This window comes from Cucurbita maxima, unplaced genomic scaffold (assembly GCF_002738345.1).
Source record: "Cucurbita maxima cultivar Rimu unplaced genomic scaffold, Cmax_1.0 Cma_Scf00025, whole genome shotgun sequence".
NCBI lineage: Eukaryota > Viridiplantae > Streptophyta > Magnoliopsida > Cucurbitales > Cucurbitaceae > Cucurbita > Cucurbita maxima.
In genome coordinates, this window is record NW_019272041.1 from 3,625,792 (window position 1) to 3,652,075 (window position 26,284).

Consider the following 26,284-nt stretch of genomic DNA (forward strand, 5'->3'; position numbering starts at 1 on the left):
AAGCTGCAGCTTGAGGAAAGTTGGATAGTCTCAACTGGGAATGGCCTTCACCAATTTCATCATCAAGGTAAGTGGGGCGGAGGTTTTTTCAGCTGAAAGGCATGATGATTAAGATTTCTGAAGCAAGCAAAGCAATGGAGAATGGCACGCCATCCAGTTAAAGATCACAAAATAGATGCCCTGTAATAATCTCAAACAGTTAGCTGCATTTTCCCAAAAAGAGGTGGAAAGAAAAGGAAAGAAAAGCAAAGCAAAAAACAAAGCCCAGTCAGCATTCTTACTTTTGAAAGTGAGAAGTGTCACGCACCTCCGTTGAAAGAAATATTAAAGTGCATTCCAAAATCACCTTACAAGTATACAGAGCATAAAGTGTTGATTTTATTGGGGTTATCGAATATTTTATGCAATAGCATCGATCTGGGACCATTTTCAGCTTTCTCTGGGTATCCGAAGTTAACGAAGCCTACAAGCTGCAGTGTTTGTCTAGCTATCAACTAACCATCTTCATCAGGCTACTATTGTATAAAGTTAAACAACCTTTCAAACTCGCCACATACTTTGCTCTCATGTCAGAAATACAATCATTCTTCAATCATACTATTATGAACCTCAAAGGTCCTTATTACCCACCAGCAGAGCTAAATCTCAGATTCCTTTTCATTGGTACTTGCGTTTGCGTTTGTGAATGTATTTACCTCGTTGGGTCAATGTTAGGAATCACGATTCTCCAGAATGATTTGATATTGTCCACTTTAAGCATAAGCTCTCATGGCTTTGCTTTTGGTTTCTCAAAATGTCTCATACTAATGAAGAATATTCCTTACTTAAAAATTCACGATCATCCTCTTAATTAACCAATATGGGACTCCCTCCAAACAATCCTATCAATACTCGCCATTGTGCTTTTGTTAACCTGTTGTCCCTAAGCATATCGCTTGGCTCATAAATAAGAGAAGGCATAGTTAAAAGACCGGCAGAAAGGACGGTGGTCAATAAAGAAAGCAGTTCGCTAAAGCTAGGTGGTAACACACATGGTGAGATGAAATCAGTTATAAGTCGACAAGATATGAAGGAATAACTGATGCGATAGACTCTCCTGTTAAGAAACAAGACCTATCAATAAACTGGTTTATCTTTGAGGAGCATGCATTCAAGCTGGGGAATGGCGCGCCGGTGCGCTTTACAATGTCGTCTTGTTTTGGGTCCCATGTTTCCTTAAATGATCACCCATGCACTAACCATTGCCACAGTCCACACCTAGCTTATGTGTTGAGGATTCTTGGGAAAAGAGTTCCACGTTGATTAATTAATGGGTCGATCATGGATTTATAAGTAAGGAATACTATACTATTGATATGAGGCGGAGAAACCAAAAGCAAAACGATGAGAGATTAGGCTCAAAGTGGACAATATCATACCATTGTCGAGGATCGTGATTTCTAACATCATGTTGCATATCACGTTGTAATTTCATCGACCCAAATAATCCTTCCAACATTCCATAAACCTCTGGAGTCCTGTCGTTTGAAGTGTCTTTAGCTACAAACTCTGTAACCCTGCCCATGTTTCTGTCCGTCTATTTCCTGGGATCTTCTTCAATACAACTTCCTCCATCAAATCCCTATCCTAGCCAGATTTTTTCCACCTTCCAAACAGTGAATATAAGTTATCCATGATGATATTGTTACCTGTATTTTCAGGCTCGGTGTCAAGCAGACTATCAAAAACGCACTTTCCAAGCTCAACATCACCAGCAACAGAAGCCCCATCGAGCAAAGCACCCCAAACTTTTGTAGTGGGTTCAATTGGCATTTTAGAAATAAAGTCAACAGCATCGGAGAGCTTTTCTGCTAGAATAAGAACTCCAACCATGCAAGCATAGTGCTCGATTAGTGGTTGAATTCCATACTCTGGTAACAAGACGTTAAATATCTTCCAGGCTTCATCTAACTCCCCTGAATGGGCACAGGAACACACTGGAGTAAAGGCTACTGAATCAGGCCGAATCCCATTTGTCAGAATCTCATAAAAAAAACTCAAGAGTAAAGTTAGGACCTCCATTGGCAGCATAGGCTGAAATTATTGCTGTCCAAATGATTAGACTCCTACCTTTAAATTGATCACAAACCAGTCGTGCCCTGTGGAGGTAACCAGACTTAGCATAAGAATCAATGATAGCAGTGACAACACAAACATTCCCATCGTAACCGTTTCTAACGGCATAAGCATGAATTTCTTTCCCATCTTTAGAGCTAAAAAATGTGAGAAGATGGGAAGAACGCTCGCAAGTGTCATAGTATTCGGTCTGCAACCATCCAACTGCATTGCTCGAAATATATCTACAAGTCGAGTTTATTGGTTGCTCTGAACCAGATAAAAAATCACGGCATTACTGTTTGGAACAACGACACTCCACAATGGTATGATATTGTCCACTTTAAGCATAAGCTCTCATGATTTTACTTTTAGTTTTCCCAAAAGGCCTCATACCAGACGTATTTTTTACTTATAAATACATAATTATCGCTTTAATTAGTCAACCATTATATCTACTCATTAATTCAATGCTGGCCTTTTGCATATAATCCAAGCATAATCCAAGCTACCGCACTTTTTGCATATAATCCAATAACAGCATTACATAGTGAAACATCCATTTCAATCTGACTTTCATTGACGAATCAACGAACTTCCATTCCAAAAATGAGATAATTTGACTGAGCACAAGCTTGTAAAACAATGACTGCAGTCACTGCATTAGGCCTCAACTCCACTAAACTCAACATCTCTTTAAATAGTTCCTTGCATTCCCCATAAAACCAACCCTGAGAGTACTCAGCCACCATCGCACTCCAAGACAATATCTCTCGCAGGCATTCTATCAAACACAATTTTCGCTAAAACCAGCTAATTACACCTCGAGTATCAAAGCATAGACACAAAAAGATGAGACTCAAGCCCTCGTCGAAGAATGAAACAATGAACTTCCATTGCCAAAATCAAATTAGAAAACAACGACGCCAACGCTTTCAAAACACAAGTAACCTTAAACTTATCAGGCTTCGCATCCATCGATATCAAATTAAACAAAGATAAAAACAGCTTCAGCATATCAGATTGCATATTGTGAAGAGTGTAACTCATAAAAAAGAAGCATTCCAAGAGAAAATGCTCTCGTGAGAAATGTTACCGAACACATTGTAGGCATCTCTAAGGCTGCCAGATTTTGATTAGAAGGCCATGACCTTCGATCCGAGGAAATTCTCGGGAGAGACAGAACATAGAACAAGACGAGCGTGAAGCAGTTGCCGAGGCGGACGAAGAGGAAGCCGGTGCGTGCTGGATGAAGCGGCCATAGGCGCCGTAGTTCATCCCGTCGTTGCGGCGGATTGCTTGCAGAACCCATGGATAAAGGGCGCTGGCGGGAACTGAGATTTGAAGGCTAGTGGGCTTCGCATTCGCCATTCAATTATCAACCCGTTGAGGTTGTGGGTTTACACTTAGGTAATTAAATAAGTGCTAAATTATGGGAAATACCCCTCGCTTTGGGGTATTTCCTAATTTTTCAAACTTTGGGGGTAAATGGTAATTATATGATGTATAAATTAGCTTTAATAATACCCTTTGAATTTAAAAATACTTCATATTTTTCAAAAAATATTAAAATAATCATCAATTTTTAATTTTTTTAATATGTTAAAAATACCCCCAATATTTTAAAAAATACTAAAAATAAATAAAATATAATTATGAATTTTCAATCTATTTCAATATCGTTTTAGTATAAATTATTAGCTATACTATTTAAAATCTTTCATTTTTGTAATTTTTTAATCATTTTCAAATTAAATATTGTGATCGATTTACTTCTCTAACACTATAATAACTCGAATTTAATGCAAATAAATTAATAGTAAAATGAAAAAATAAATAAATAAATGAAAATTACAGTAACATTCAAGATTTTAACTGCAATTTTATGAAAATTAAAAGACATTATTTAAAGTAGATCCAATAGGTGAGGTCGAAAACATAAAAATCTTTTTTGCAATATATTATTATTATTTAGATAGGGACGTGAAGCTGCAATTTCATATGGGGAAGGCTTTTTCCAAAAGTACAATGAATTATATGTACTAATTTTATTTATTATTGTAATTCAAAACCCATTTATGTATATATATATATATACATATTTTGACAAATTTAACCCAAAATAATAGTTGAGGATGCAAAAGAAAGAATTAATATCTACTCGATTTGATAAAATAATGGATTTATTTAAGATCTAAATCTTAGGTTGGTCCATAAACATCGAATCTCAATAACATTTTGTATATTATTGTCTTAATTTCACTATAAATTATTCTTATAATTTATCGATTTAAACTTAAAAGTAACATTTTCTCAGTTAATATATCACGCATGTGTTTGTATGTCTAATAATTTGATCAACTTTGAATACTCAATTTATAAGCTTAAATTGGATTAAATTTATTGAAAATATTTTCGAAGTTTTGTTTTTTCTATAAATCCTATCTTATTTAAAAAAAAAAATAATAATATTTAATCTCACCTCTAAATATTTAATATTTAAATTTTATGAAATTTACGTGATAATAAATATAATTATTTTACATCATTAGTTATTCAAATTACGGGTGTAATTAACTCAATATTTATTTATTTATTTTAAAGAATTTGAATTTGGAAGATTTGTTCACAAGACAAAAATGTCCTTTTTTTTAATTCCTTAACCGCCGTACGTACGCTGTTCAATTTAATAATAATATTATTATTATTATTATATCCTGTCATAATTAATACCCTACGATGAAAAAAACGGTTCTGGTGAAGGTCAACTTGAAGTACAATACAATTGAATTAACACTTAGCACGATAACATTATTATTAATAATGATGAGTTATTTTTTATATATATATATTATTGGTTAGTGCTAAACAAATACCTAGACTTTCCACCCACATGAAATTGAAAATGTTAGCGTGACACATAAAGAAAAATATACAAGCTTATGATTGACCATAATTTCTTAATTATAAATGTCCACTTTGTATTTGCTCTTAAAATAATCAACCAACAGTCTTACCTTTCATATAACCTCACATCTAAGATAAAATAAATAATTAAATAATCAAATAATACTATATATATATATTTTAAACCATGGCAAGTTATTTGAGGTAAGATAGCTCGAGTTAATAAAGTCAAATAACTAGAAGTGTTTATATGATCTGTCGATCAAATGAACTACCCAACTCAAATTATAAAATTCGATTTGGGTTAGATTTTTTTTTCTCACTTTAAGTTAAGTTAAATTTTTAGAAAATTAAAAATTTGGATTCGGTCGTGGGTTGACATTTTTCTGGTCGGATCAACTTAACCACAATTTAAAAATTATTCTGAAGATTAAAAATATTTAGCATTTGTAATCATTTTATGAAATTTTAATTATTAATATAAAATATTATAAATAAGGAAAAACAAATAAAAAATGGGTTGTTTTGTTACCGGGATCAACCTAAAATATTTAAAAATATAGGGACTAAATTATAAATTATTTAGAAAGGGTAGGGATTAGATTGCAATTTAATTAGGGATCAGTGTATAAAGCAATATATTGAGATAAGGAGTTAATGACGAAGGGCAACACACCAGGGGGAGGCGGTACGCTAGCAATCACTTTTTACAGATACCTTATATTCTCCACTCCCAATAACAGAACAAAAATCTCTCTCTCTCTCTCTTTTCTTCCTCTGTTTTCTTCTCGGAATTGGCATGGATCTTCAATGGCTTCTGGTTTTCCTTCAAGGCATGACGAAGCCTTTTCTCGCCACCGCCATTGTCGCCGTCGCCGTCGTCCTCTCCTACTTCCAGAAGCTCGGCCTCGAAGGCGAAATGATCTACGCCATTTCCAGAGCCTTTCTTCAGCTCTCTGTTATTGGCTTTGTTCTTCAGTTCATCTTCAACCAGCAAAACCTCGCTTGGATCCTCCTCGCCTATCTCTTCATGGTAATTTTCTCTCATTTTTGTTGGAAATTTCCTTTACTAGTTTCCAGTCGGTGGATCGGATAGGAATGTCTTGGAACTCCAAAAATTAATCAATTCCTCGCAAATTAGGGTTTAAATTGTAGATGTTGTCTTTATCATGTCCAGAAATTTAGGATTTAGGATTTAGTCCGTCTAAATGATTTATGAGATTTCATCTCGACTATCGACCATAGAGAAGTACTAAATATTTATATTTCTGGTAAGGATATAGAAATTTTACTTTAGCAGACGCGATTTAAAAAGATTATACATCGGGTTGTAGAGGAGTATGAATTATTTTGAGTAAGAGCGTAGAAACTTCTTTCGAGTAGACTTGATTTACAAAAATCTCACCTAGATATTAGAGGAGTACATAATATTTCTGGTAAAAAGGTGGAAACTTCACCAAAGCCCTGTATTTTAAAACTGTGAGTGTGTTAAAGCTATGAATAATAGGCTAGTCATAGATTTGAGCGGTTATTAATGATTTCAGAATCAGACACCGAAGTGTGTATCAACGAGGATGTTGGACCCTAAAGAGTAGATTATAAAATCCGACGTTGGGTCAAAACGTGAGCTTGACGGCTGTACATCCCGGTGGCTTGGGCTGGAATTTTGTTCTAATTTTATCTAAAATTCAATTTTCAATTATTTTGGATACCAAATTTATTAGCTTTATAAAATGAAAAATTCATTTTATGCAGAAAGAAAAAACAGAGATAGAGTTCCTGTCCTCAGTAGGCTGCTATTAGAGATGATATCGTATTTGTCGCCGCAGGTGACGGTGGCGGGATACACAGCAGGGCAGCGTGCGAAGCACGTGCCTCGGGGGAAGTTGGTAGCCGGAGCTTCAATTTTGGCCGGCACTTCGGTGACCATGGTGATGCTAGTGGTGTTGAAAGTGTTTCCGTTAACTCCAAGGTACATAATCCCTGTCGCCGGAATGATGGTCGGAAATTCCATGGCTGTCACCGGCGTCGCCATGAAAAGACTCCGGGACGATATCAGAACTCAATTCAGCCTCGTAATTTCTCGCTCTCTCTCTAATTAATAACGATTAATCCAATAATTAACTTAATTCATAATCCGTTATTTATATTCTTAACACTTTGATTTAGGTGGAGACTGCATTAGCTCTCGGAGCTACGCCGCGGCAAGCGACGCACCAGCAAGTGAAGAGGGCGCTGGTGCTAGCGCTGTCGCCGGTGGTCGACAACGCGAAGACGGTGGGGCTGATCTCGCTGCCGGGAGCGATGACCGGACTGATAATGGGCGGAGCGTCGCCGATTGAAGCCATTCAGCTGCAAATTGTGGTGATGAATTTTCTCATCGGGGCTTCCACGATCAGTAGCATTATGTCCACTTACCTCTGCTGGCCTTCCTTCTTCACCGCCGCCTACCAGTTGGAAACCACCGTCTTTGCCGCCGCCTGATTTCCTCTGGTTTTTTTTTTTTTTTTTTTCATTTTATTTGTTTTTTGGAGTTTAAATGTAAATTCAATTAGGCTAATTTTGGGTTTTTTCTTTCAATTTTTGTTTAAAGACAGCTGTTAATCACGATTGGAAATTTGTGATTGACAAAGTGGATGGGAAGAACAACAAACGTGAAGAATGGTAAGGAACCAAACTAACAAATAATATGAAAATTCTAGTCAATTGCGTTTGTAACCATACTATCATCCAAATTGTTAATATGTTAAAAAGAGAAGGTAGCTTTTTTTAAATGGTTCAAAAGGCGCAAAAATCGGTCGAAAATAAATGGATGAGATCTAAATCACTTTTTGAGTTTTGTCATTAGATGCATGATATTGTCCACTTTCAATCTAAGTTCTTATGTTTTATGATATTGTCCACCTTTAAGTATAAGCTTTTGTAGCTTTGCTTTGGACTTTCTCAAAATGTCTCATACTAATAAATTGAGTATTCCCTAAATTACCTGAGACTTTTATCATCCAACAATCCAACATGACACTCATTCGGACTCCAACGTCCTTGCTGGCACACCGCCTCGTATCCACCATCACCCAGTGTCTGGCTCTGATTTCGTTTTCTCTCTAACCAATGTGAGATCTCACAATCTACTTGGACTTTTCATTACAAAACCAATAAACCTGAAAAAGATGGATTATTTTGTGAAAGAATTTTAGGGCCTATAAAAAGCGGGATTTGTGCTTGTGGAAATTATCAAGTAAATCGAAGATAAAAAAGAAGATTCAAAATTTTGTGAACAATGCAGAGTCGAATTTGTTGATTCTCGGATACGAAGATATCAAATGGGCTATATTAAACTGACATGCCCAGTAACCCATGTGTGGTATTTGAAACATCTTCCTAGTTATCTCTTTGGAGGTCTAGCATCCTCATTCGTGAACCAAAAATATATTCAAAATTTTGTTAAGAATTAAAGTCTGTCTATTTTATTTTTAAATTAAAAAAAATGAAGAATACTCATTTAAAATTTAAATTTTATGTTTTCAATAATTTTAAATATCACTTTCGGATTGATGTTAACAAATTCAAAATATTAAAAATTAATTGATTTATTAGTACAAATTTTAATTTTAATTTCGATGAATTTTAAAATTTAAGACAAATTTACAAGTATAAGATGGAGTAATTTAATACTAAATTTACAATTAATTGTAAACCCTCGTTTCCCATAAAACACAACGAATACGAACACACAATGAACCAAAAAAGAAAAAAAAAAGAAAAAAAAAAGAAAGCCAGTCTTCAAAAAATAAAACACATCGAAACAGGATTCCGGCGAGGCCAAAGCTGCGCTGGTCGACAATTTTCGCCGGGAAAATCAAACCGGTTTCTCACTGACGTAATTTCCCGGCGGATCATACTCACAGATAACAAGAAACTCACCGTTCAGGCACCTGATTCTGGCACAGCCCAATCGGAGCGTTTCCTTCCAAATAATCTGTGTGTAATGGCCGCACATTTGGCCGGCGTCACATTGATTATTGTTCATATGATAATGTTGGCCCTCTTCGCCCCACGAGTCCACCACCTTGGACGGCGTCCAGTGGTCCAATCTCCCCCAAAACATATTCTCGCCGTACGGACCGAACGAATGGACAATTTTACAGTCGATGGCGCGTTTGGCGCCCCATCGCCGCGCGTATCGCGTGAGATTCCTGTCCCAAGTTAACGGCGGAAGATTAACCATCGCTCGATATTTGTTGTGCACTTCAAGGAATTCTTCTCTGTAGGTTCGGCGTCGGTTTGTTAGAAATGGAACGAGTGCGTTTGTAGCGACGGGGAGCGTCAGTGTTTCGACGGTGGCGGCGAGGAAGAGGAGAGAGAGAGAGATGCCGGCGACGACGGCGGAGAGGATGTAGGACGGCGCCATGAGTTGGTGGTGATGAAGAAAGTAGGAGGAAACGGTGGGTTTTTCTTGGAAGGGTTTGGTGGAATCATGTTCGGTAAAAAGGGAAAGTCACGGACTGCCTTGTTGCGTTATTTCTTAATTATAGAAATTACCGTTTTTTGTTTGTGGAACGGAACCGTCCGCTGTGGATTTCACGGTCGTATTTGCTTATTTTAACCCTTTTTTATAAACTAAAATTATTTTTTAAAAAATATACTTTCGTGGGCTGTCGGCCCATAATGGTTACCATCTAATACGTGAATTATAAGTTTTTTTCTTTCCAAATATACCCTTCATATTTGGAAAATTTTCACAAACTAACCTTCAAATTTTTTTCCCAATTCTTTTAATATTGTCCCGAGCATAAGCTCTCTTTGGACTTCTCAAAAATGCCTCATACCAATGAAGATAGTATTTCTCATTTATAAACCCATAATCTTCCACTAAATTAACCAATGTGGGACTCACTCCCAATAATCCTCAACATAATTATCCTAAGAAGATGAAGAGAGTGTTGGATGATGAATATAATCAAGGAATACTCTCTCAATTGATAATGAAGTCTTTTAGGGAAGTCCAACGTGGACAATATCATACCATTGTAGAGAGTCGTGTTCGTCTAACATAAAGAAAGGAACAAGTGAGAACTAGAGAGAAACGATAAGCTGATAAAAAAGAAAATAACGGAATAGACAAAAATTAAGGCTAATAAAAAAATTATTTATAGGAATTTCAATTATAATTACTTTTGAAACATTATGACAAATATTAAACTAAATACAAATTTATTATACAAAATACTCGCAGCAATATCATTAATATAAAAGAAAAATAATGAATTTAAACATAATTTGATGTATAAAATGTTTTTTAAGGTTTAAGTTTGATCATGAAAAGAGATGAAAATTGGCACGTGTTGGGACCAAGAGCAGGGAGTGGTGGAAGGAAAAAGAACAATTAATTAAAAAAAAAAAAAAAATTAAACATAAAATGACATGAATTTAATTCACGACTTCCACGAGGTTGTCGTTGGTCTGGTTCTACCAATTTTTGAAGCCAGGAAAAAAAACATTAATCAGACACGCAACCTTTCTTAATCTCCAAAACACCCCTCTTCGTTCTTCCCAAATGCACGAAATCCGTTGGATCCGATCGCTAATTTCCTTCTCAATGAGGTCATTTTGGTATTTGCATCACCCCCGTTTACCTATGTAATGCTTATGGTTATCCATGGCGGAGATTTCTGCTTCTGCTTTTCTTTTCCCTTCCTTTCTTTCTTGATTTCTTTGTCGTCCAAATGGTTCTTTAAAGAAAATTGGTGACACCCAATTTCCGACCCACCTCTCCAATCTTCAAATTCCCAATTTTTTTCGTTACCAACAGGAGATTGAATCAGAAAACATTGGAGAATGTATGTTCTTTTAGCTCTTAGCCGCCGAAATTGGCGGCAAATCTTTTTAATTTCTTTCTTTGTTTTGAAATCACGTGATCGTGATTGGGTTTGTTTGGATGTTTAATGCGTTCTTGTTCTGGAATGATTTGCTTCAGCTTTTGTGTTCTTTGCCAAATTTGTTTTGGTCGGGTTTCTTTTATGGGGAGTTCATGCAAAGGAATTTGATTTTTGGATTCTAGTTGTCTGGTTCATTCTGCTGTTTGTGATTAGGTTGCAAATGACGGCTGGGATGTTTTCTTTTTGGTTCATTATGAAGAATTTAGGGCTTGAATTTACTCTATTTCTGCTGCCTTTATAACGGTTTTCTTGTTCTTGTTGTTCTTATTGTTCTTCTTGAATTTACTGCAGTAAGTTTTTTTGATTGGTGTTTATAACCTAAGATTGAAAAGAACTCAAGCTGAGAAATACATTTTCACATGAACTGGGGGATAAATTATGCCAGGTTTGGTTGAAAGGAAACAAACGAAGGGAAGTGAAGTTTGAGTGAATTGGAGAGGGGCATTAAGCGCTTGTCCAAATGAACGTCGTTGGGAGAGTTGGAAGTTTTATTTCTCAAGGAGTTTACTCGGTTGCCACACCGTTTCATCCGTTCGGTGGGGCAGTCGATATAATCGTTGTTCAGCAGCAGGATGGGACTTTTCGCAGCACGCCTTGGTATGTTCGGTTTGGTAAATTTCAGGGCGTTCTAAAGGGTACTGAGAAGATAGTTCGAATATCTGTCAATGGCGTCGAATCCAATTTCCATATGTATCTTGATAACTCTGGTGAGGCGTATTTCGTAAAGGAAGTAGAAACTAGTCAAGGAAGTCAAGCTGATGGAGTTGGAGATGATTTGGTTAAGGATGGTGTGATATATGGTGGCAGCAAGGATGAGCATAGTACGAATTTTGTAAAAGGTCGACTTGAGCATAGTGTCTCGGACACTACTGTTGTTCAGCTACGAAATGAAAACAATTCTATCATGGTTGCACGTATGGAGAGGTCGGAATCTGATGTTGAGCATAGATTCTATGATTTTCAGGAGGAGCAGTCGTCTGTGGAGGATTTGGTAGAGTTTTCGGAGAGTGATTCTAATCGATTTGAGAATCTCGAGCACGAGAGTTGTGCTGAGCCACAAAGTTCGGATTCGGAGGTTATTCTAGTGAGTGTGGATGGTCATATACTGACTGCTCCGATATCGGCAACTGAACAAAATACAGAAGACGTGCAATTAAGTACACCTCAGTTCCATTTGGGGCCTGGTGAAGGGACAGAGTTTTGTGAAGACAATGAATTTACTAGTGAAAATGATTGGGCAGCTGATTATATCAATCATCTGAATACATCTACCGATAACTCCGTAGCTGATGAAGTCGGTCGTTTGAGCAATGAGTCTAATGGTAGTGTGCACGAGCTAGTGGCGCCTGAAGCGGAGGTCAAACTTGTTTCTCAAGCTGAAGAAGCGTCGGGATGTCAAGTTCAGGAAGATGATATTCTTGTGATGAGTGATTCAGAAGATATGCACATTAGAATTGAGGGGGAGATTTATAAGAGCTGTTTGGAGCTATCAGAATTGGCCAAACGGGTTGGAAACACAGATTCTGAAAACGTTATCTCTCCATCGGAGTCTCTATGTTCAGAAGATAAGCTCAACAAGATCGTTCCATCAGTATCTGAAACCAAGGAAATTGTTATCGATTCCGTAGATAAAAACGGGAGACATTCAAGTATTTCAGATAGCTCTATTGTCAATACTCCGAATCTAAACGTTAAAGCTGGGGGCACTGAGGAAGACACATTTGGTGAAGAACAAGCCACTTCAGACGAAAAACGTGTTGTTCCCGTTAATCGTAATAGCCCTTTGCATAATACACAGTCTGGCGTGAGTGAGCGAGTTGAAAGGATGGATAGCGGTTCACAAGGGCCTATTGTCGATGACGAGCACCGTGAGCGACACTTGGGGGAATCTTCGGTGGATGCCTTATGTGGAAGAACTCAACCTCATTCAACAAGTATGTTTTCATTGAAACTTGATTACAAATTCTTTTACCTTATTTTGACACAGATTGTATATTCTCTAATTACTCTAATCCAATGCAGGGTTCGAGATCTCTCTTTGCGGTAATGAACTTCGTGCTGGTATGGGGTTGCACGCAGCAGCAGAAGCGTTTGATGCACATCGTGTGTCTGCTGAGGAATTTGAAAAGTCTATGTCATCGATTATTAAAAACGACAACCTTATCATCAGATTTGGAGATAGGTACATGTCGTGGGCGAAGGCCGCTCCTATTGTATTGGGGATGGCTGCATTCGGAATTGATTTAGAAGTGGATCCCAAAGATACAATTCCTGTGGAGGTTGAATCCGCTCCCTCGGCCACTCCCGCCAGTCGAAGATGGAGGCTCTGGCCTATTCCGTTTAGAAGGGTTAAAATGCTTGAACACAGTGACAGTAACTCATCAAATGAGGAGATTTTTGTTGATTCTGAATCTACTTTACAGAACTTGCAAGCAGAACAAAGTCCAAGGTTTCCGAATGGCGTCAGCGAGCCTTCTAAGAGGCAGCTTGTAAGGACGAACGTTCCAACAACCGAGCAGATAGCATCTTTGAATCTGAAAGAAGGCCAAAACATGATAGCTTTCACCTTTTCAACAAGGGTTCTTGGGACACAAAAGGTTTTAGTCTAGACTCAGTATTTATACGTACACGATAAACACGTTTTCTTAATTTTTGTATGTTGATGCTAAAATTCTTTTAACAGGTCGATGCTCACATTTATCTTTGGAAGTGGAATGCAAAGATTGTGATTTCTGATGTTGATGGGACAATTACCAAGTGAGGCTTCTTTTCTCTTAAATATATTTTTGGTCACCACCTTGAAATCCTTGCTTTCTTTCGGGGTAACATGGCTAGGGCAAGAGAATAATGGTGGGATTCCACGGAAAAACCTAAAGAGGACAGTATCTGCTAGCGGTGGGCTTGGGCTGTTACAAATGGTTTCAGAGCCAGACACCGGACGGTGTGTCAACGAGGACGCTAGCCCCGAAGGGGGGTGGATTGTGAGATCCCACATCTATATAAGGGTGTGGAAACCTCTCCTTAGCAGACGTGTTTTAAAACCTTGAGGGGAAGTCTGAAAGGGAAATCTCAAAAAAGACAATATCTGCTAGCAGTGGGCTTGGGTTGTTACAAATGGTATCAAAGCCAAACATCGGGCGGTGTGTCAGCGAGGACGTTGAGCCCCGAAGGGTGGATTGTGAGATCCCACATCGGTTGGAGAGGAGAACTAAACATTCTTTATAAGGGTGTGGAAACCTCTCCTTAGCAGACGCGTTTTAAAACCTTGAGGGGAAGTCTGAAAGGGAAAGCCCAAAGAGAACAATATTTGCTAGTGATGGGTTTGAGTTATTACAAATGCTATCAGAGGTAGACATCGGGTGATGTGCTAGCGAGGACGTTGAGTCTCAAAGGGGGTGGACATCAGGCGGTGTGTCAGGACGCTGGGCCTCGAGGGGGGGTGGATTGTGAGATCCCACATTGTTTGGAGAGGGGAACTAAACATTCTTTATAAAGGTGTGGAAACATCTTCCTAATAGACGCGTTTTAAAAACCTTGAGGGGAAGCCCGAAAGGGAAAGCCCAAAGAGGACAATATCTTCTAGCAGTAATGATCCATATAACTCACGTTAAAAAATTATGTTTTTCAGGTCTGATGTATTAGGTCAATTCATGCCTTTAGTTGGGAAGGATTGGACGCAATCGGGCGTGGCTAGACTTTTTACTGCTATAAAGGTACACCTTCTGCATCCGTTCTTTCATAATCGTGTTTCCAAGATGACTGCATTTCAGCTGGCATCACTTGAATTCAAGCATGTCGTTTACTCTACTAAAGCTATTACTTGATGTCGTGTATTGGGCTCGTCTCAGGAGAATGGTTATCAGCTGCTATTTCTTAGTGCACGTGCCATTGTTCAAGCGTATCTTACCCGAAGCTTCTTACTCAACCTAAAACAGGTTTCGTTGATATAAATTGCTGGTGACCGCTTTCTTTCGATCAAAACTTGAAGGATTTGATTTGTATCATCATGATCTCTCTTTCTGCTTGATTATGTGTCCTCATGTTCATTTTTTTCCCTGAATTTGATTGATAGTTCTACTATGCTGCAGGATGGAAAAGCTTTACCAAACGGACCGATTGTTATCTCACCGGATGGACTATTTCCTTCGTTATTTCGAGAAGGTGAGATCTTGTACGCCGAACATTTCATGATTATTAGTTTAAATGAAGGTTAGATCTCTGATAAGTTGTCAACATGAGTACTGTGCCTGCACCCAATCCCGAAGCATCTCGTTCTAAAATTAAGGACTTCAGATAAATCAAGTAGTGCTAACAAGGACGCTAGCTGTAGAATCTTCCAACACTTGGAAGAAGGCACTATTAGCCTATAAATCATCCGAAGAAAGTTTTAAAAATCTTGAAGGGAAGCTCGAATGGGAAAGCCCTAAGAGGACAATATCTGCAAGCTGTGGGCTTGGGCTGTTACAAATAGTATCAGACTCAGACACCGGGCGATGTGCCAGCAAGGAGGCTAAGCCCCGAAGGGGGGTGGATGTGAGGCGGTGTGCTAGTCAGAACATTGGGCCCTAAAGAGAAGTGAATTGGGAGGTCCCACATTGATTGGAGAAGTCCCACATTGATTGGAGAAGAGAATGAGTACCTGTGAGGACGCTGGGCCCTAAAGGGGGGTGGATTGTGAGATCCCACATCGGTTGGGGAGGAGAACGAACCATTTTTTGTAAGAGTGTGGAAACCTCTCCCTAGCAGACGCGTTTTAAAAACCTTGAGGGGAAGCCCAATGAGGACAATATCTGCTAGCGGTGGGTTGGGCTGTTACACTCATCCTCTTTCTTAATCCCACATGCTTCATATTCTTTTTCTCGAGTATGCTCGGAAATGCACAAGTTCATATTCGTTCTATCTTCGATTTTTTCTTTCCTTATCGACATGATATAATCGACTTCGGGTTTCCTCTATCTATGGCAGTGATAAGACGAGCACCCCATGAATTTAAGATCGCATGTTTAGAGGTAAAAAACTCGAATTGAACAGCTGATCTTCATAATTATCCGTATTGGTAGGACGTTTTTCTTATTTTTGTTTCTGATGATAAATAAATGCAGGATATTAAGAAGCTTTTCCCTCCTGATTACAATCCATTTTATGCCGGGTTTGGCAATAGAGATACCGATGAGCTCAGCTATCGAAAAGTCGGGATTCCAAAAGGAAAGATATTTATAATCAATCCCAAGGTATCCAAATAAGCGTTTTTTACAAACTTCTCGTGCCTTGACATTCATTTATATATAACCGCAAACTTCAAATCTGTTTACAGGGGGAAGTGGCCATTAGTCATCGCATCGATGTGAAGTCTTACACGTCTTTGCACACACTTGTTAACGATATGTTTCCACCAACCTCGCTGGTCGAGCAGGTAATGCATATAAAATCCTTAAAGATACCCGAATGCTGGTTTCATTACGTTAGCGCTAATGCTGCTGTTATCGTTTTGTGTCCGTGCAGGAAGACTATAATGCATGGAATTTTTGGAAAATATCGTATCCCGACGTTGATTTGTAGTCGTTGCACGGAGAAGACCGTTTTCTTGCACGAGATAGAAGTACTTGAAGTTCTTCACATTCTCCTTGTTTTCTTCAACAAGTAGTTTTGACAGAGAGCCACAGGAGCAGTGTTTGAAGCTGTAGCCATTTGGGTGGATCCAGCAAGTTCCTACGGAGTAAAAGTAAAATTGTTAGTTGAATTTGTCTCTTAATCTTGTCTTTTTCTGCTTCTTTTTTTGGTTATTACCTTGAGATGCACGTAATTCATTAATTTACAGAATAATCAACGAACTTTTGTTCCTGCTCATGATGGTTTGAGATTCTTTGATTAAGTTTCATTGTAGGAAAATGAAGAAAAGATGATAAAAGTTGTCTGAGGGACTTGTTGTTAGACACAAATTTGAAAGTTTAGGGACCAAATAGGACTAAACTTGTAACAACCCAAGCTCACCGTTAGCAGATATTGTCCTCTTTGGGTTTTCCCTTTCGAGTTTCCCCTCAAGGTTTTAAAACGCGTCTGCTAGGGAGAGGTTTCCACACTCTTGTAAAGAATGCTTCGTTCTTCTCTCTAACCGATGTGGGATCTTACAATCCACCTCCTTTGGGGCCCAGCATCCTCGTTGACACTTGTTCCCTTCTCCAATCGCTAAGCTCCGAAGGGGGAGGGTGGATTGGGGATTCCCACATCGATTGGAGAAGGGAACGATTGCCAAAGCCCACCACTAACAGATATTGTCCTCTTTGGGCTTTCCCTTCCGAGCTTCCCTTCAAGGTTTTAAAACGCGTTTACTAGGAAAAGGTTTCCACACCCTTATAAATATTGTTTCGTTCTCCTCCCCAACCAATGTGGGATCTCATAATTCACCCTCTTCAGGGCCCAGTGTCCTCGTTGGCACTTGTTCCCTTCTCTAATCGTTAGGCTCCGAAGGGGGTGGATTGGGGAGTCCTACATCGATTGGAGAAGGGCACGAGTGCCAACGAGAATGCTGGGCCTTAAAGGGGGTGAATTGTGAGATCCCACTTTGGTTGGGGAGGAGAATGAAACATTCTTTATAAGGATGTGGAAACCTCTCTCTAGCAGATGCGTTTTAAAACCTTAAACCTTGAGGGAAAGCCCGGAAAGACAAGCCCAAAGAGGACAGGCTTGGGCGGTTACAAAACTTGTAATTCAATTTGTAGCTAATGCCTGGTCAATTTACCTCCCTAACATATGGACCAGGTTAAGACCACCCCCAAATGCCAGCTCTCACTCTCTCACAATCAGATGTGGGACTCAAAGAAACCTCCTTTAACCATATGGACTGAACTTTTAGTTGCAGATAAGTCTATGGATGCTTCTAGCAATGAGAGAAGGAATAACACTGAAAGACTGGTGCTTGCCCTCTGTCGTTTTGTAGCTTATAAGTTCATACACTTAAACCGAACGACATAACGTCCAAAGTCTCAGAGACATCCTTATCCTCTCCAAAAACATGTTCTCCCACTTTTTTCCTTTGGCTGTATGAAATACTTTATTTCCAATGGAAACTTTGCTGAGAAAATCCACAACACTGTCAATGTCTTCAACTTTGAGTTTCACTCAAAGTAGATACTCTGTATTCTTCACGTCCTTTCCATCCACCCCTCCCATGAATATCTTCTATTATCTGACCTTCCACTTTTTGTTACGTTTCGGCCTCTTCGTTTCATATCATGATGTAATAGCCCAAACCTACCGCTAGCAGATATTATCCTCTTTGAGCTTTCCTTCTGAGGTTCCCTTCAAGGTTTTAAAATGCGTCGGTTAGGGAGAGGTTTCCACACCTTTATAAGGAATGCTTCGTTCCCTTTTCTAACCGATGTGGAATCTCACAATCCACCCCCCTTGTGGGCCCAACGTCCTCGCTGGCACATCGTACTATTTGTAACAGCCTAAGCCCACTGCTAACAGAAATTGTTCTCTCTAAGTTTTCCCTTCCAGGCTTCCCATCAAGGTTTTAAAATGCATCCGTTAGGGAGAGATTTCCACATCTTTATAAGGAATGCTTCATTCCCCTCTCCAACCGATGTGGGATCTCACAATCCACCCTCTTGTGGGCCCAACGTCCTCGCTGGCACACCGACCGGTGTCTGGTTCTGATACCATTTGTAACAACCTAAGCCCACCGCTAACCGATATTGTCCTCTTTAAGCTTTCCCTTTCGGGTTCCCCTCAAGGTTTTAAAACGCGTCCGTTAGGGAGAGGTTTCCACACCTTTATAAGGAATGCTTCGTTCCCCTCTCCAACTGATGTGGGATCTCAGAATCCACTCCCCTTGTGGGCTCAACGTCCTCCTGGCACACCGCCCGATGTTTAGCTCTGATACCATTTGTAATAGCTCAAGCCCACCGCTAGCATATGTTATCCTCTTTAGGCTTTCCCTTCCGAGCTTCCCCTCAAGGTTTTGAAATACGTTCGTTAGGGAGAGGTTTCCACCCTTTATAAGGAATGCTTCGTTCCCCTCTCCAACCAATGTTGGATGGAAAAAGGTTAAGCTGAAAGTGGAATTGTTCTCCTTCCTTTTTAACCAAATAAGCCATAATACAAACTGAAAAGGGATCAAATAAAATTCTCTTATTTCTTTGTAGCCAAACGAGCCATAGTACATAATGAAGTCGGCCTACTAGAAAACATGTATTTCCCCTCGAAAGGGAGGATCCCAAATGGTTTCCTCCTATAGTTTCTCGGGCGTGTCATTCTAACAAGTCTTCAACCCTTATGGTTCGAAAAGTTGGACACAACTTGTGGCTTGGAGGCACGCGCTAGAGAGATTCTAACGACTATAATTATCGAGAAGCTTTGTGGTTTTCTAGGTCGGGCTGTGATAGAGGAGGGTAGGGTCATTGGGAAGAGCAATGGACAAATCTTTGAGAATAACATCCCATAAGAATTAGACTATGTTCTAGGAGCTCTATGTTTTTTTTAGGTTGGGCTCACATGGTAGGTCATTATTTATTTACTTTTGTTCGGTGTCCAAGACCCCGTGTCCAAATTATATATATATAGAAGATATATAATACTCGACATGTTTTTTTTGGCGTGTTGGACTCGTGTCGACAAAGGCACGGCCAAAAATAGAGTCTTTATGCTTCCTAGGTTATATTTGTTTAGACAAATCCATTCATCATGATCTACATCTAACATTTTCTTGCATCTGGTTTACTATTGTGAGGTCCCACGTCGGTTGGAGAGTGGAACGAAACATTCCTTATAGGTGTGAAAACCTCTCCTTATAGCCGCATTTTAAAATCGTGAGGCTGATGGCAATATGCAACGAGCCAAAGCGAACAATATCTGCTAGCGGTGGGCGTGGGGTTGTTACAAATGGCATTAGAGCTAGACACTGGGCGGTGTGCCAGCGAGGACGCTGGGCACCCAAGAGGGGTGGATTGTGAGATCCTATATCGGTTGGAAAGGGGAATGAAACATTCCTTATAAGAGTATGGACACCTCTCCCTAGCAAAGACATGTTTTAGAATCGTGAGGCTGACGGCGATACGTAACGAGCCAAAGTGGACAATATCTGCTAGCGGTGAACTTAGATTGTTACAAATGGCATCAGAGCCAGACACTAGGCGGTACGCCAGTGAGAACGCTGTACCCCCAAGGAGGGTGGATTGTGAGATCCCACATCGGTTGGAAAGAGGAACAAAACATTCCTTATAAGGGTATGGAAATTTCTCCCTAGCAGACACGTTTTAAAACCGTGAGGCTGACAGTGATACATAAGGCCAAAGCGGACAATATCGGCTAGCGGTGGGGTAGGACTGTTAGAGTATTCCTCCCCCCTCCCTAGATTTAAGACGGTGGGGGCAGCATGAGACCTCCTTAAAGACATATGGGCTAAGTTTCAGTTGGAAATTAGTCTTATGGACGTACTGCCAGTTACCCGCCGTTCGGCAAAAGAACAGTACAGAAAAAACGGTCCATAGAATTTGAATGAAATGTATGCCAAGGTTCCCACTTGTTAGATAATGCTCAGAAAAAGATTGTACACCAGAAAACACCCTACATTTTATGAATACCATGGTCCATCTGGAAATCCCCATGAAAGTACACACGTCGGTATATCAAGTCGTCTTCGACTTTCTTATTTCTCCAGCATTGTTTTTGAATCTATTGGCGGTGTTACGTTTTTTCGGAATTTACTGCAGAAAACAACGTTGTCCACATCTTGATGATGTGGGAGATCATATGCAGTATGTTCTATTATCATTGAAGTAACAGACAAGAGTGGTTGGTTGAATAAGAGGGTTCATTAGTTAGTGTTCCCTTGGAGTTTTCCCCTTCTCATTTTCTTCTTTCCAGGCTTTTTGCTGATTGCTTCTTACGTGTCAATCACGAACCTAAAATTTTCCGAGGGTTTTCTTTTTCCCTTTTGAAGATATCTTTTCCGGGAAGTGTTTTAACTTTTGTCCTTTTGCGTTTTAGGACTAGGTGGGGACCTTCTATGTGAGTTCTCACATCGGTCGGAGAGAGGAACGAAACATTTCTTATAAGGATGTGGAAACCTCTCTCTAGTAGATGCATTTTAAAACTTTGAAAGGAAAGCCCAAAGAGGACAATATTTGCTAGTTGTGGATTTGGGTTGTTACGAATGGTATCAGAGGTAGTCACTGGGCTATGTGCCAGTGAGGACACTGGGCCCCCAAGGGGGTGGATTGTGAGATCTCAAATCAGTTGGAGAGGGGAACGAAACATTCCTTATAAGGGGTGAAAAATCTTTCTCTAGTAGATGCGTTTTAAAACCTTGAAGGGAAGCCCAGAAGTGAAAGCTCAAAGAGGATAGTATCTACTGGCGGTGAGTTTGGGTTGTTACAAATGGTATCAGAGCTAGTCACTGGGCGGTGTGCTAGTGAGGACGCTGGGTCCCAAGGGGGGTGGATTGTGAGATCTTACAACGGTTGGAGAGGGGAACGAAACATTTCTTATAAGGGTGTGGAAACCTCTCTCTAGTAGACGTGTTTTAAAACCTTGAGGGGAAAAGCCCAGAAGGGAAAGTTCAAAGAGGACAATATCTACTAGCGGTGAGCTTGAGCTGTTACATCCTATTTTTTATGATTCACGGGGGGAGTTTTACTCTCTTCCTCTTCCTATCATAATTTTTTAAACCAACTTAGTTTAAAATGCTCGATAGTTAAGAGTTTATATCAGGTGAATGACTACATAAAGGTTCCGATTCGAGCAAGAGCCCGAATAGGGGAGACGAGAACGTCTTGATCAAAAGATATGGTAGCTAGACCACACAGGATCAAATCCTTTGGACGTTTTCTCTGTCGAACTTGGATCAAACCGGTTTCTCGAACTTACCACTATGAAAGACTTCCATATACCATGGAGTTTATACTATCCTCTCACATGTTAAATAGACTAACCATTCTCTTGTTGGCAGTATTCAAAATATCTAAGGTTTATGCATTGAATGGTTCACTATAAATTCAGATCATCTTCATTTGAAAGAGCACCACTTCCTCAAGGTAGAGATGGCCATTGGGCAATTTTCTTGTACTTACACAGAGGATTATATAGAATGGGATGTAAGTTCCTCTTCCAACTTCTGTTACTCACTCAACTCGACACCTCAAACGAAAGAGTTCGAGTTTCAAATGAGCTCGGTTTCTCTCGAAAGAGAAACCGCCATTTCCCACGCTGATGAGCTTTTTTACAATGGAAAACTTCTTCCCCTTCAACTCCCACGTCGTGCTCAAAACTCCAATGCTCACCATGAAACCGAACCTCGCTCCAGCTCCTCTGCTAACGCAAGCATTTACACCCTTCACGATTCCTTTAATTTTCCTCCTGCCGAGTCTTGCAGGTTCGGTTTTGAGCTAAAACCCGCCCAGCATTGGACAAATACTGAAATGGGAGGCCACCAAAATCCTAGACAGATTAGGCAGTCTGCGTTGTTTCGGAAACTTAAGGCCTCGCGAGCGTATATCAGGTCCCTCTTCAATAAGTCTGCCTGCACGGATGAGTCCTGCGCAAAATTATCCGAAAATAGGACAAAAAGAAATGAATTAGGCTTTGAAAGAGACCATTTTAGAGCTACATTATTTGACAAAGATAGAAGCCAGAGGAGAGCCTCATTCTCTGCTAAACCTTCCTGTCCAGCCTCGGAATCTTCCTCCGGTTCTTCATCACTGTCTTCTTCTTTAAACTCGAGTGGCACGCTGGATCCACAAATACTGAAGAGATGCAACAGTGTGAGCTCGGAGATGGCACGTTCCATCGAAGGAGCTATAGCTCACTGTAAGCATTCTCAGTTTCTATAATATCACTCAACAAAAACCAAAACCGAAGCACGAGATATGGCAACTCCTTCTCCGCCGAGCAAGAATCACCGAAGTAATGAACATAAGGGGAAAACCGAAATGAACGGTTAAAGCTCGAGACTATCTAGTTTGTTTTCTGGATGTAATGGTGTTGCTTTTATAGCTAGCAGTAGGAAGTAAAAGCTTTTCAGTTATTTCAGTTAAGGGTTACTCTATTTATTGTCTTCCTCTTTGGCTGCTGTTGTCTTGCATGAATACAAATGAATTGAGCAGGGTAGGTTCCCAAGAAAGATACTGCAATAGATTTATTGATATAATATGATGATCTGTATTTGCCTTGTGCGTGCGTTGTCAGCTCGTGCCGTAAGGTATTGGGTTAAGTCTCGCTATTCAGTCAGCTCGTGTCGTAAGGTGTTGGGTTAAGTCCTGCTATTTTGATCTATGCTATAAAAACCTTCTTAAGTTGGTGGCTTGTGCCTTAAAACTGATCTACCTTTCTATGTCTTGATTGGTAGGCACAACCTGTCTCAAATATCAGTTACTTAAGTAAGGTAGCATTCTATGCTGTTTTCTTGCTGTATGTCCTATGTAGAATCGATAGTAGTACACTATGTTAAAAAACCTTAACTGAGGTCGAAGATTTGAATTTTCCTGATCGTCCTCGAAGCCATGAAACCTCACTTCTGGAAAATTTTGACAATGGGAGGTTAAACTTAGATTTAATCCAATACTTGTGGCCGACCCTTTTGGGGTTGTTTGGTGCAAAAAATTTGGAGATAGAAATGAGCTCGAGTTTGTGATACATGTGTTTGATCCAGAAAATAATTAACAAGGGTATTTAATACGCGAGTTGAAATTAAGATAAGTAATTAATGAATTAGAATAAATCGATAATAATTTATTTAAATTTTATATCCAAATTCATTTTTAGATATAAAAGCTTACTAAATGAAGGAAATTAGTTATTAACTAAAATTAATAGTTAATTAGTTAAAAATATTTAGTAAGTTAATTAGGTTGAATTAAATTATATTAGTAAAAAACCGTTTTCAATAATTGTAACTAATTAATTGTTTATTATTTATAATGAATTAATTATTTGTTAGGACTATTACTTTATCCATTATTAATATCTAATTTATTAATTCAAATTACATTTATAGTTAACAATAATGAGCTATAAGTAATTAAAATTAACTAATTTTATTTAATTTGTATTTATCGATAAAAATATGTACTAATATTGGTAGTTATTCGTTACCATTATTCCATAATATTAATTGTATGGTCAATTCATGGAATAAATTCATTTCTTTGTTTAATTATCATTAAATTCTTTATTTTATTTATTTAGTGAGAGCACCAAAAAATTGAAAATTAAATTAAAAGACTAAACAAAAATTTAATTTAAATATGAAAGAAAAATATTAATTAAGGATAAAAATATTTTTATATAGAAAAATTTTAATTATTATCCTAAAATTTGTAATGATTAAAATGTTATTATATAGAATTTTTTATAATTATTATCTTAGACTTTTTATGTAAAAATTACCTATTAATTAAGTTCGTGGACAAATTAACTATTAAATAATATTATAAAAAATTAATATTTTAAAAAAATGACATTAGTGTTAGATGCATACTTATTTTTAATGATTTTTATTTATTTATAAATATTAATCAATTAATGTTTATTTGTAGACAAATTTATGGTAATATTTGATTTTTCCCCTTTTTTTTTTTTTTTTTTTTTTTTTAACTTTTGGATTTCACTCACTTAGTTTGTTGTCATTTCATGGTTAGGTTAGTGAAATAGTCATTGATGGTATTGATGTAAAACTTCATCGGCTACTTCTAATCTTTAAAAAAAAGGAATGAAGTGAAAAGCCCTTTTTACCCCTCTCTCTCTCTCTCTCTCTCTCTAATGAAGTGAAAATCCCTTTTAACCCTTCTCTTTCTCTCTCTAATGAGGTGAAAATCCCTTTTTACCCTTCTCTCTTTCTCTCTCTCTCCCCCCCTAATGAANAAAAAATTGGAGGAAGGGTAATTTCGTCAAAATGTTGGTTTGGATGAATTAAAGTTAGGGCAGTGTTCACAATTACAATTACCTAACGCTTTAATCCGTTTCAGATGGGAAATTTTGGTGATCTCTTAGGTACCGAATTGTTGAAATTCGATCTTAAGGTTCGCAAAACTTCAACTCTGCATCCAAATTTCTGAAAATTCTCACTAGGAAACTCCCTATTCGACTTCTCGTTGTCTTGATTTGTAATCACACTCAGAAGCTACTGTGAATCGATTTCGACGACGCTCCATTGAGCAATGCAGAGCATCAAACAGCTCCATAAGCAATCCAGCATCAATCACCGGCGGGATGAAGAAGTTCCGACGGTTCCAACATCGCCGTATTCGCCAAAAGCTCTCAAACACCCCAGATCTCTGCCCAGATCCATCAATTACCTCTTCCGAGAGCAGAGGCTTCTGTTTGTTTTTGTCGGCATTTTAATTGGCTCTACGTTCTTCATTCTCCAGCCCACTCTGTCCCGTATTGGCCCCTCTGAAGCTGGTTCTGCAATTCGCAGATCGTTTTCTACAAGTTTGACGAGCAGGGACGAGGTTTCGGGGTCGGGGATATATGGACTTGGTAAAACGGGAGGCAGAATCCCCGTCGGTATTGGCCGCCGTAGGTGGAGGATTGTTGTCACCGGTGGAGCTGGATTTGTGGGAAGTCATCTTGTGGATAAGCTAATTGAACGAGGGGATGATGTGATTGTCATTGACAACTTCTTCACTGGTAGAAAGGAGAATTTGGTGCATCATTTGCGAAATCCGCGATTCGAGCTCATTCGACATGATGTGGTTGAGCCAATTCTTTTGGAGGTGGATCAAATATATCACTTGGCTTGTCCAGCTTCTCCTGTTCATTACAAGTACAATCCTGTCAAGACTATTATATCCTTTTTCTGAAGTTTCATTTTCAAGTTTTTGCTCGTTGTGTACTATGTTGCATTTTAGGAAGAAAATTTTCTGTTAGAAATCTAATGTTTTTATCTGGACATCCTTAACTGCTTATCACAAGACAAATGTAATGGGTACCTTGAATATGCTTGGCTTGGCAAAGAGAATTGGGGCTAGATTTCTACTTACGAGTACGAGTGAGGTTTATGGTGATCCACTTGAGCATCCTCAGAAGGAAACATATTGGGGAAATGTAAATCCCATAGGTAGAGTACAATTCATATATATAACATGAGCAGTTCGTTCTATATTTGCGTCAGAGTTACAATTTTCTGAAAATAACTTGTAATTCTTAGGCGAGAGAAGCTGCTATGATGAGGGCAAGAGAACTGCAGAGACCTTAGCTATGGATTACCATAGAGGTGCTGAAGTTGAGGTAACTACTCTGATGTTTAGTTGTATTCCATTAGCTGCTGTTATAATGCTTACAATGAACATGAAGAAAAGGGATCGTTTTTTTTTTTTTTTTTTTTTTTTATGGGATTAATCTCT

The 26,284-nt window shown here is 38.8% G+C and overlaps 5 protein-coding genes and 1 pseudogene across 7 annotated transcripts in view; 4 read left to right on the plus strand and 2 right to left on the minus strand.

Moving 5' to 3' along the window:
* Positions 1-1,326: 1,326 nt before the first annotated feature.
* LOC111498836 lies at positions 1,327-3,465 on the minus strand (annotated as a pseudogene).
* Positions 3,466-5,672: 2,207 nt separating this feature from the next.
* Positions 5,673-7,707, plus strand: LOC111498587 (protein ALUMINUM SENSITIVE 3). Its single transcript, XM_023149880.1, has 3 exons — positions 5,673-6,034; positions 6,831-7,076; positions 7,171-7,707. Exons 1-3 carry the CDS (start codon positions 5,801-5,803, stop codon positions 7,483-7,485), a joined length of 795 nt encoding a protein of 264 aa, XP_023005648.1. The 5' UTR covers positions 5,673-5,800; the 3' UTR covers positions 7,486-7,707.
* A 938-nt stretch (positions 7,708-8,645) lies between these two features.
* LOC111498588 (pathogenesis-related protein 1C-like) lies at positions 8,646-9,515 on the minus strand. Its single transcript, XM_023149882.1, has one exon. The coding sequence runs from the start codon at positions 9,410-9,412 to the stop codon at positions 8,861-8,863; it is 552 nt and encodes a 183-aa protein (XP_023005650.1). The 5' UTR covers positions 9,413-9,515; the 3' UTR covers positions 8,646-8,860.
* A 940-nt stretch (positions 9,516-10,455) lies between these two features.
* LOC111498586 (phosphatidate phosphatase PAH1-like) lies at positions 10,456-16,787 on the plus strand. 2 transcript variants are annotated; one of them, XM_023149878.1, is made up of 11 exons: positions 10,456-10,841; positions 11,232-12,874; positions 12,963-13,537; positions 13,624-13,697; positions 14,569-14,653; positions 14,789-14,875; positions 15,029-15,101; positions 15,906-15,949; positions 16,043-16,171; positions 16,255-16,353; positions 16,443-16,787. In XM_023149878.1, the coding sequence occupies exons 2-11, from the start codon at positions 11,401-11,403 to the stop codon at positions 16,497-16,499; spliced, it is 2,697 nt and encodes an 898-aa protein (XP_023005646.1). In that variant the 5' UTR covers positions 10,456-10,841; positions 11,232-11,400; the 3' UTR covers positions 16,500-16,787. The 2 variants fall into 2 exon arrangements, with proteins under 2 accessions (XP_023005646.1, XP_023005647.1); XM_023149879.1 differs by having other exon boundaries at positions 11,326-12,874.
* Positions 16,788-21,780: 4,993 nt separating this feature from the next.
* LOC111498667 (probable membrane-associated kinase regulator 4) lies at positions 21,781-22,981 on the plus strand. The gene has a single exon (XM_023149998.1). It carries the CDS (start codon positions 21,983-21,985, stop codon positions 22,769-22,771), a length of 789 nt encoding a protein of 262 aa, XP_023005766.1. The 5' UTR covers positions 21,781-21,982; the 3' UTR covers positions 22,772-22,981.
* A 1,896-nt stretch (positions 22,982-24,877) lies between these two features.
* Positions 24,878-26,284, plus strand: part of LOC111498300 (UDP-glucuronic acid decarboxylase 1-like) — a 9,817-nt gene continuing 8,410 nt past the window's right edge. For both annotated transcript variants that reach the window (XR_002720760.1, XM_023149431.1), the window contains exons 1-3: positions 24,878-25,726; positions 25,851-25,998; positions 26,089-26,168. Coding sequence is in view for 1 of the 2 variants with exons in the window: in XM_023149431.1 (XP_023005199.1) it covers positions 25,097-25,726; positions 25,851-25,998; positions 26,089-26,168 (858 nt within the window). In the remaining variant the exon portion in view is untranslated. The remainder of the gene's footprint in view (positions 25,727-25,850; positions 25,999-26,088; positions 26,169-26,284) is intronic.

Coding starts and splice junctions, on each gene's coding strand:
- LOC111498586 (XM_023149878.1), top strand. CDS start 11,401: ATGAACGTCGTTGGGAGAGTTGGAAGTTTTATTTCTCAAGGAGTTTAC. Junction 14,654..14,788: donor GACTTTTTACTGCTATAAAG/GTACACCTTCTG, acceptor GGCTCGTCTCAG/GAGAATGGTTATCAGCTGCT. Junction 14,876..15,028: donor TCTTACTCAACCTAAAACAG/GTTTCGTTGATA, acceptor ACTATGCTGCAG/GATGGAAAAGCTTTACCAAA.
- LOC111498667 (XM_023149998.1), top strand. CDS start 21,983: ATGGCCATTGGGCAATTTTCTTGTACTTACACAGAGGATTATATAGAA.
- LOC111498587 (XM_023149880.1), top strand. CDS start 5,801: ATGGATCTTCAATGGCTTCTGGTTTTCCTTCAAGGCATGACGAAGCCT. Junction 6,035..6,830: donor TCCTCGCCTATCTCTTCATG/GTAATTTTCTCT, acceptor TTGTCGCCGCAG/GTGACGGTGGCGGGATACAC. Junction 7,077..7,170: donor TCAGAACTCAATTCAGCCTC/GTAATTTCTCGC, acceptor ACTTTGATTTAG/GTGGAGACTGCATTAGCTCT.
- LOC111498588 (XM_023149882.1), bottom strand. CDS start 9,412: ATGGCGCCGTCCTACATCCTCTCCGCCGTCGTCGCCGGCATCTCTCTC.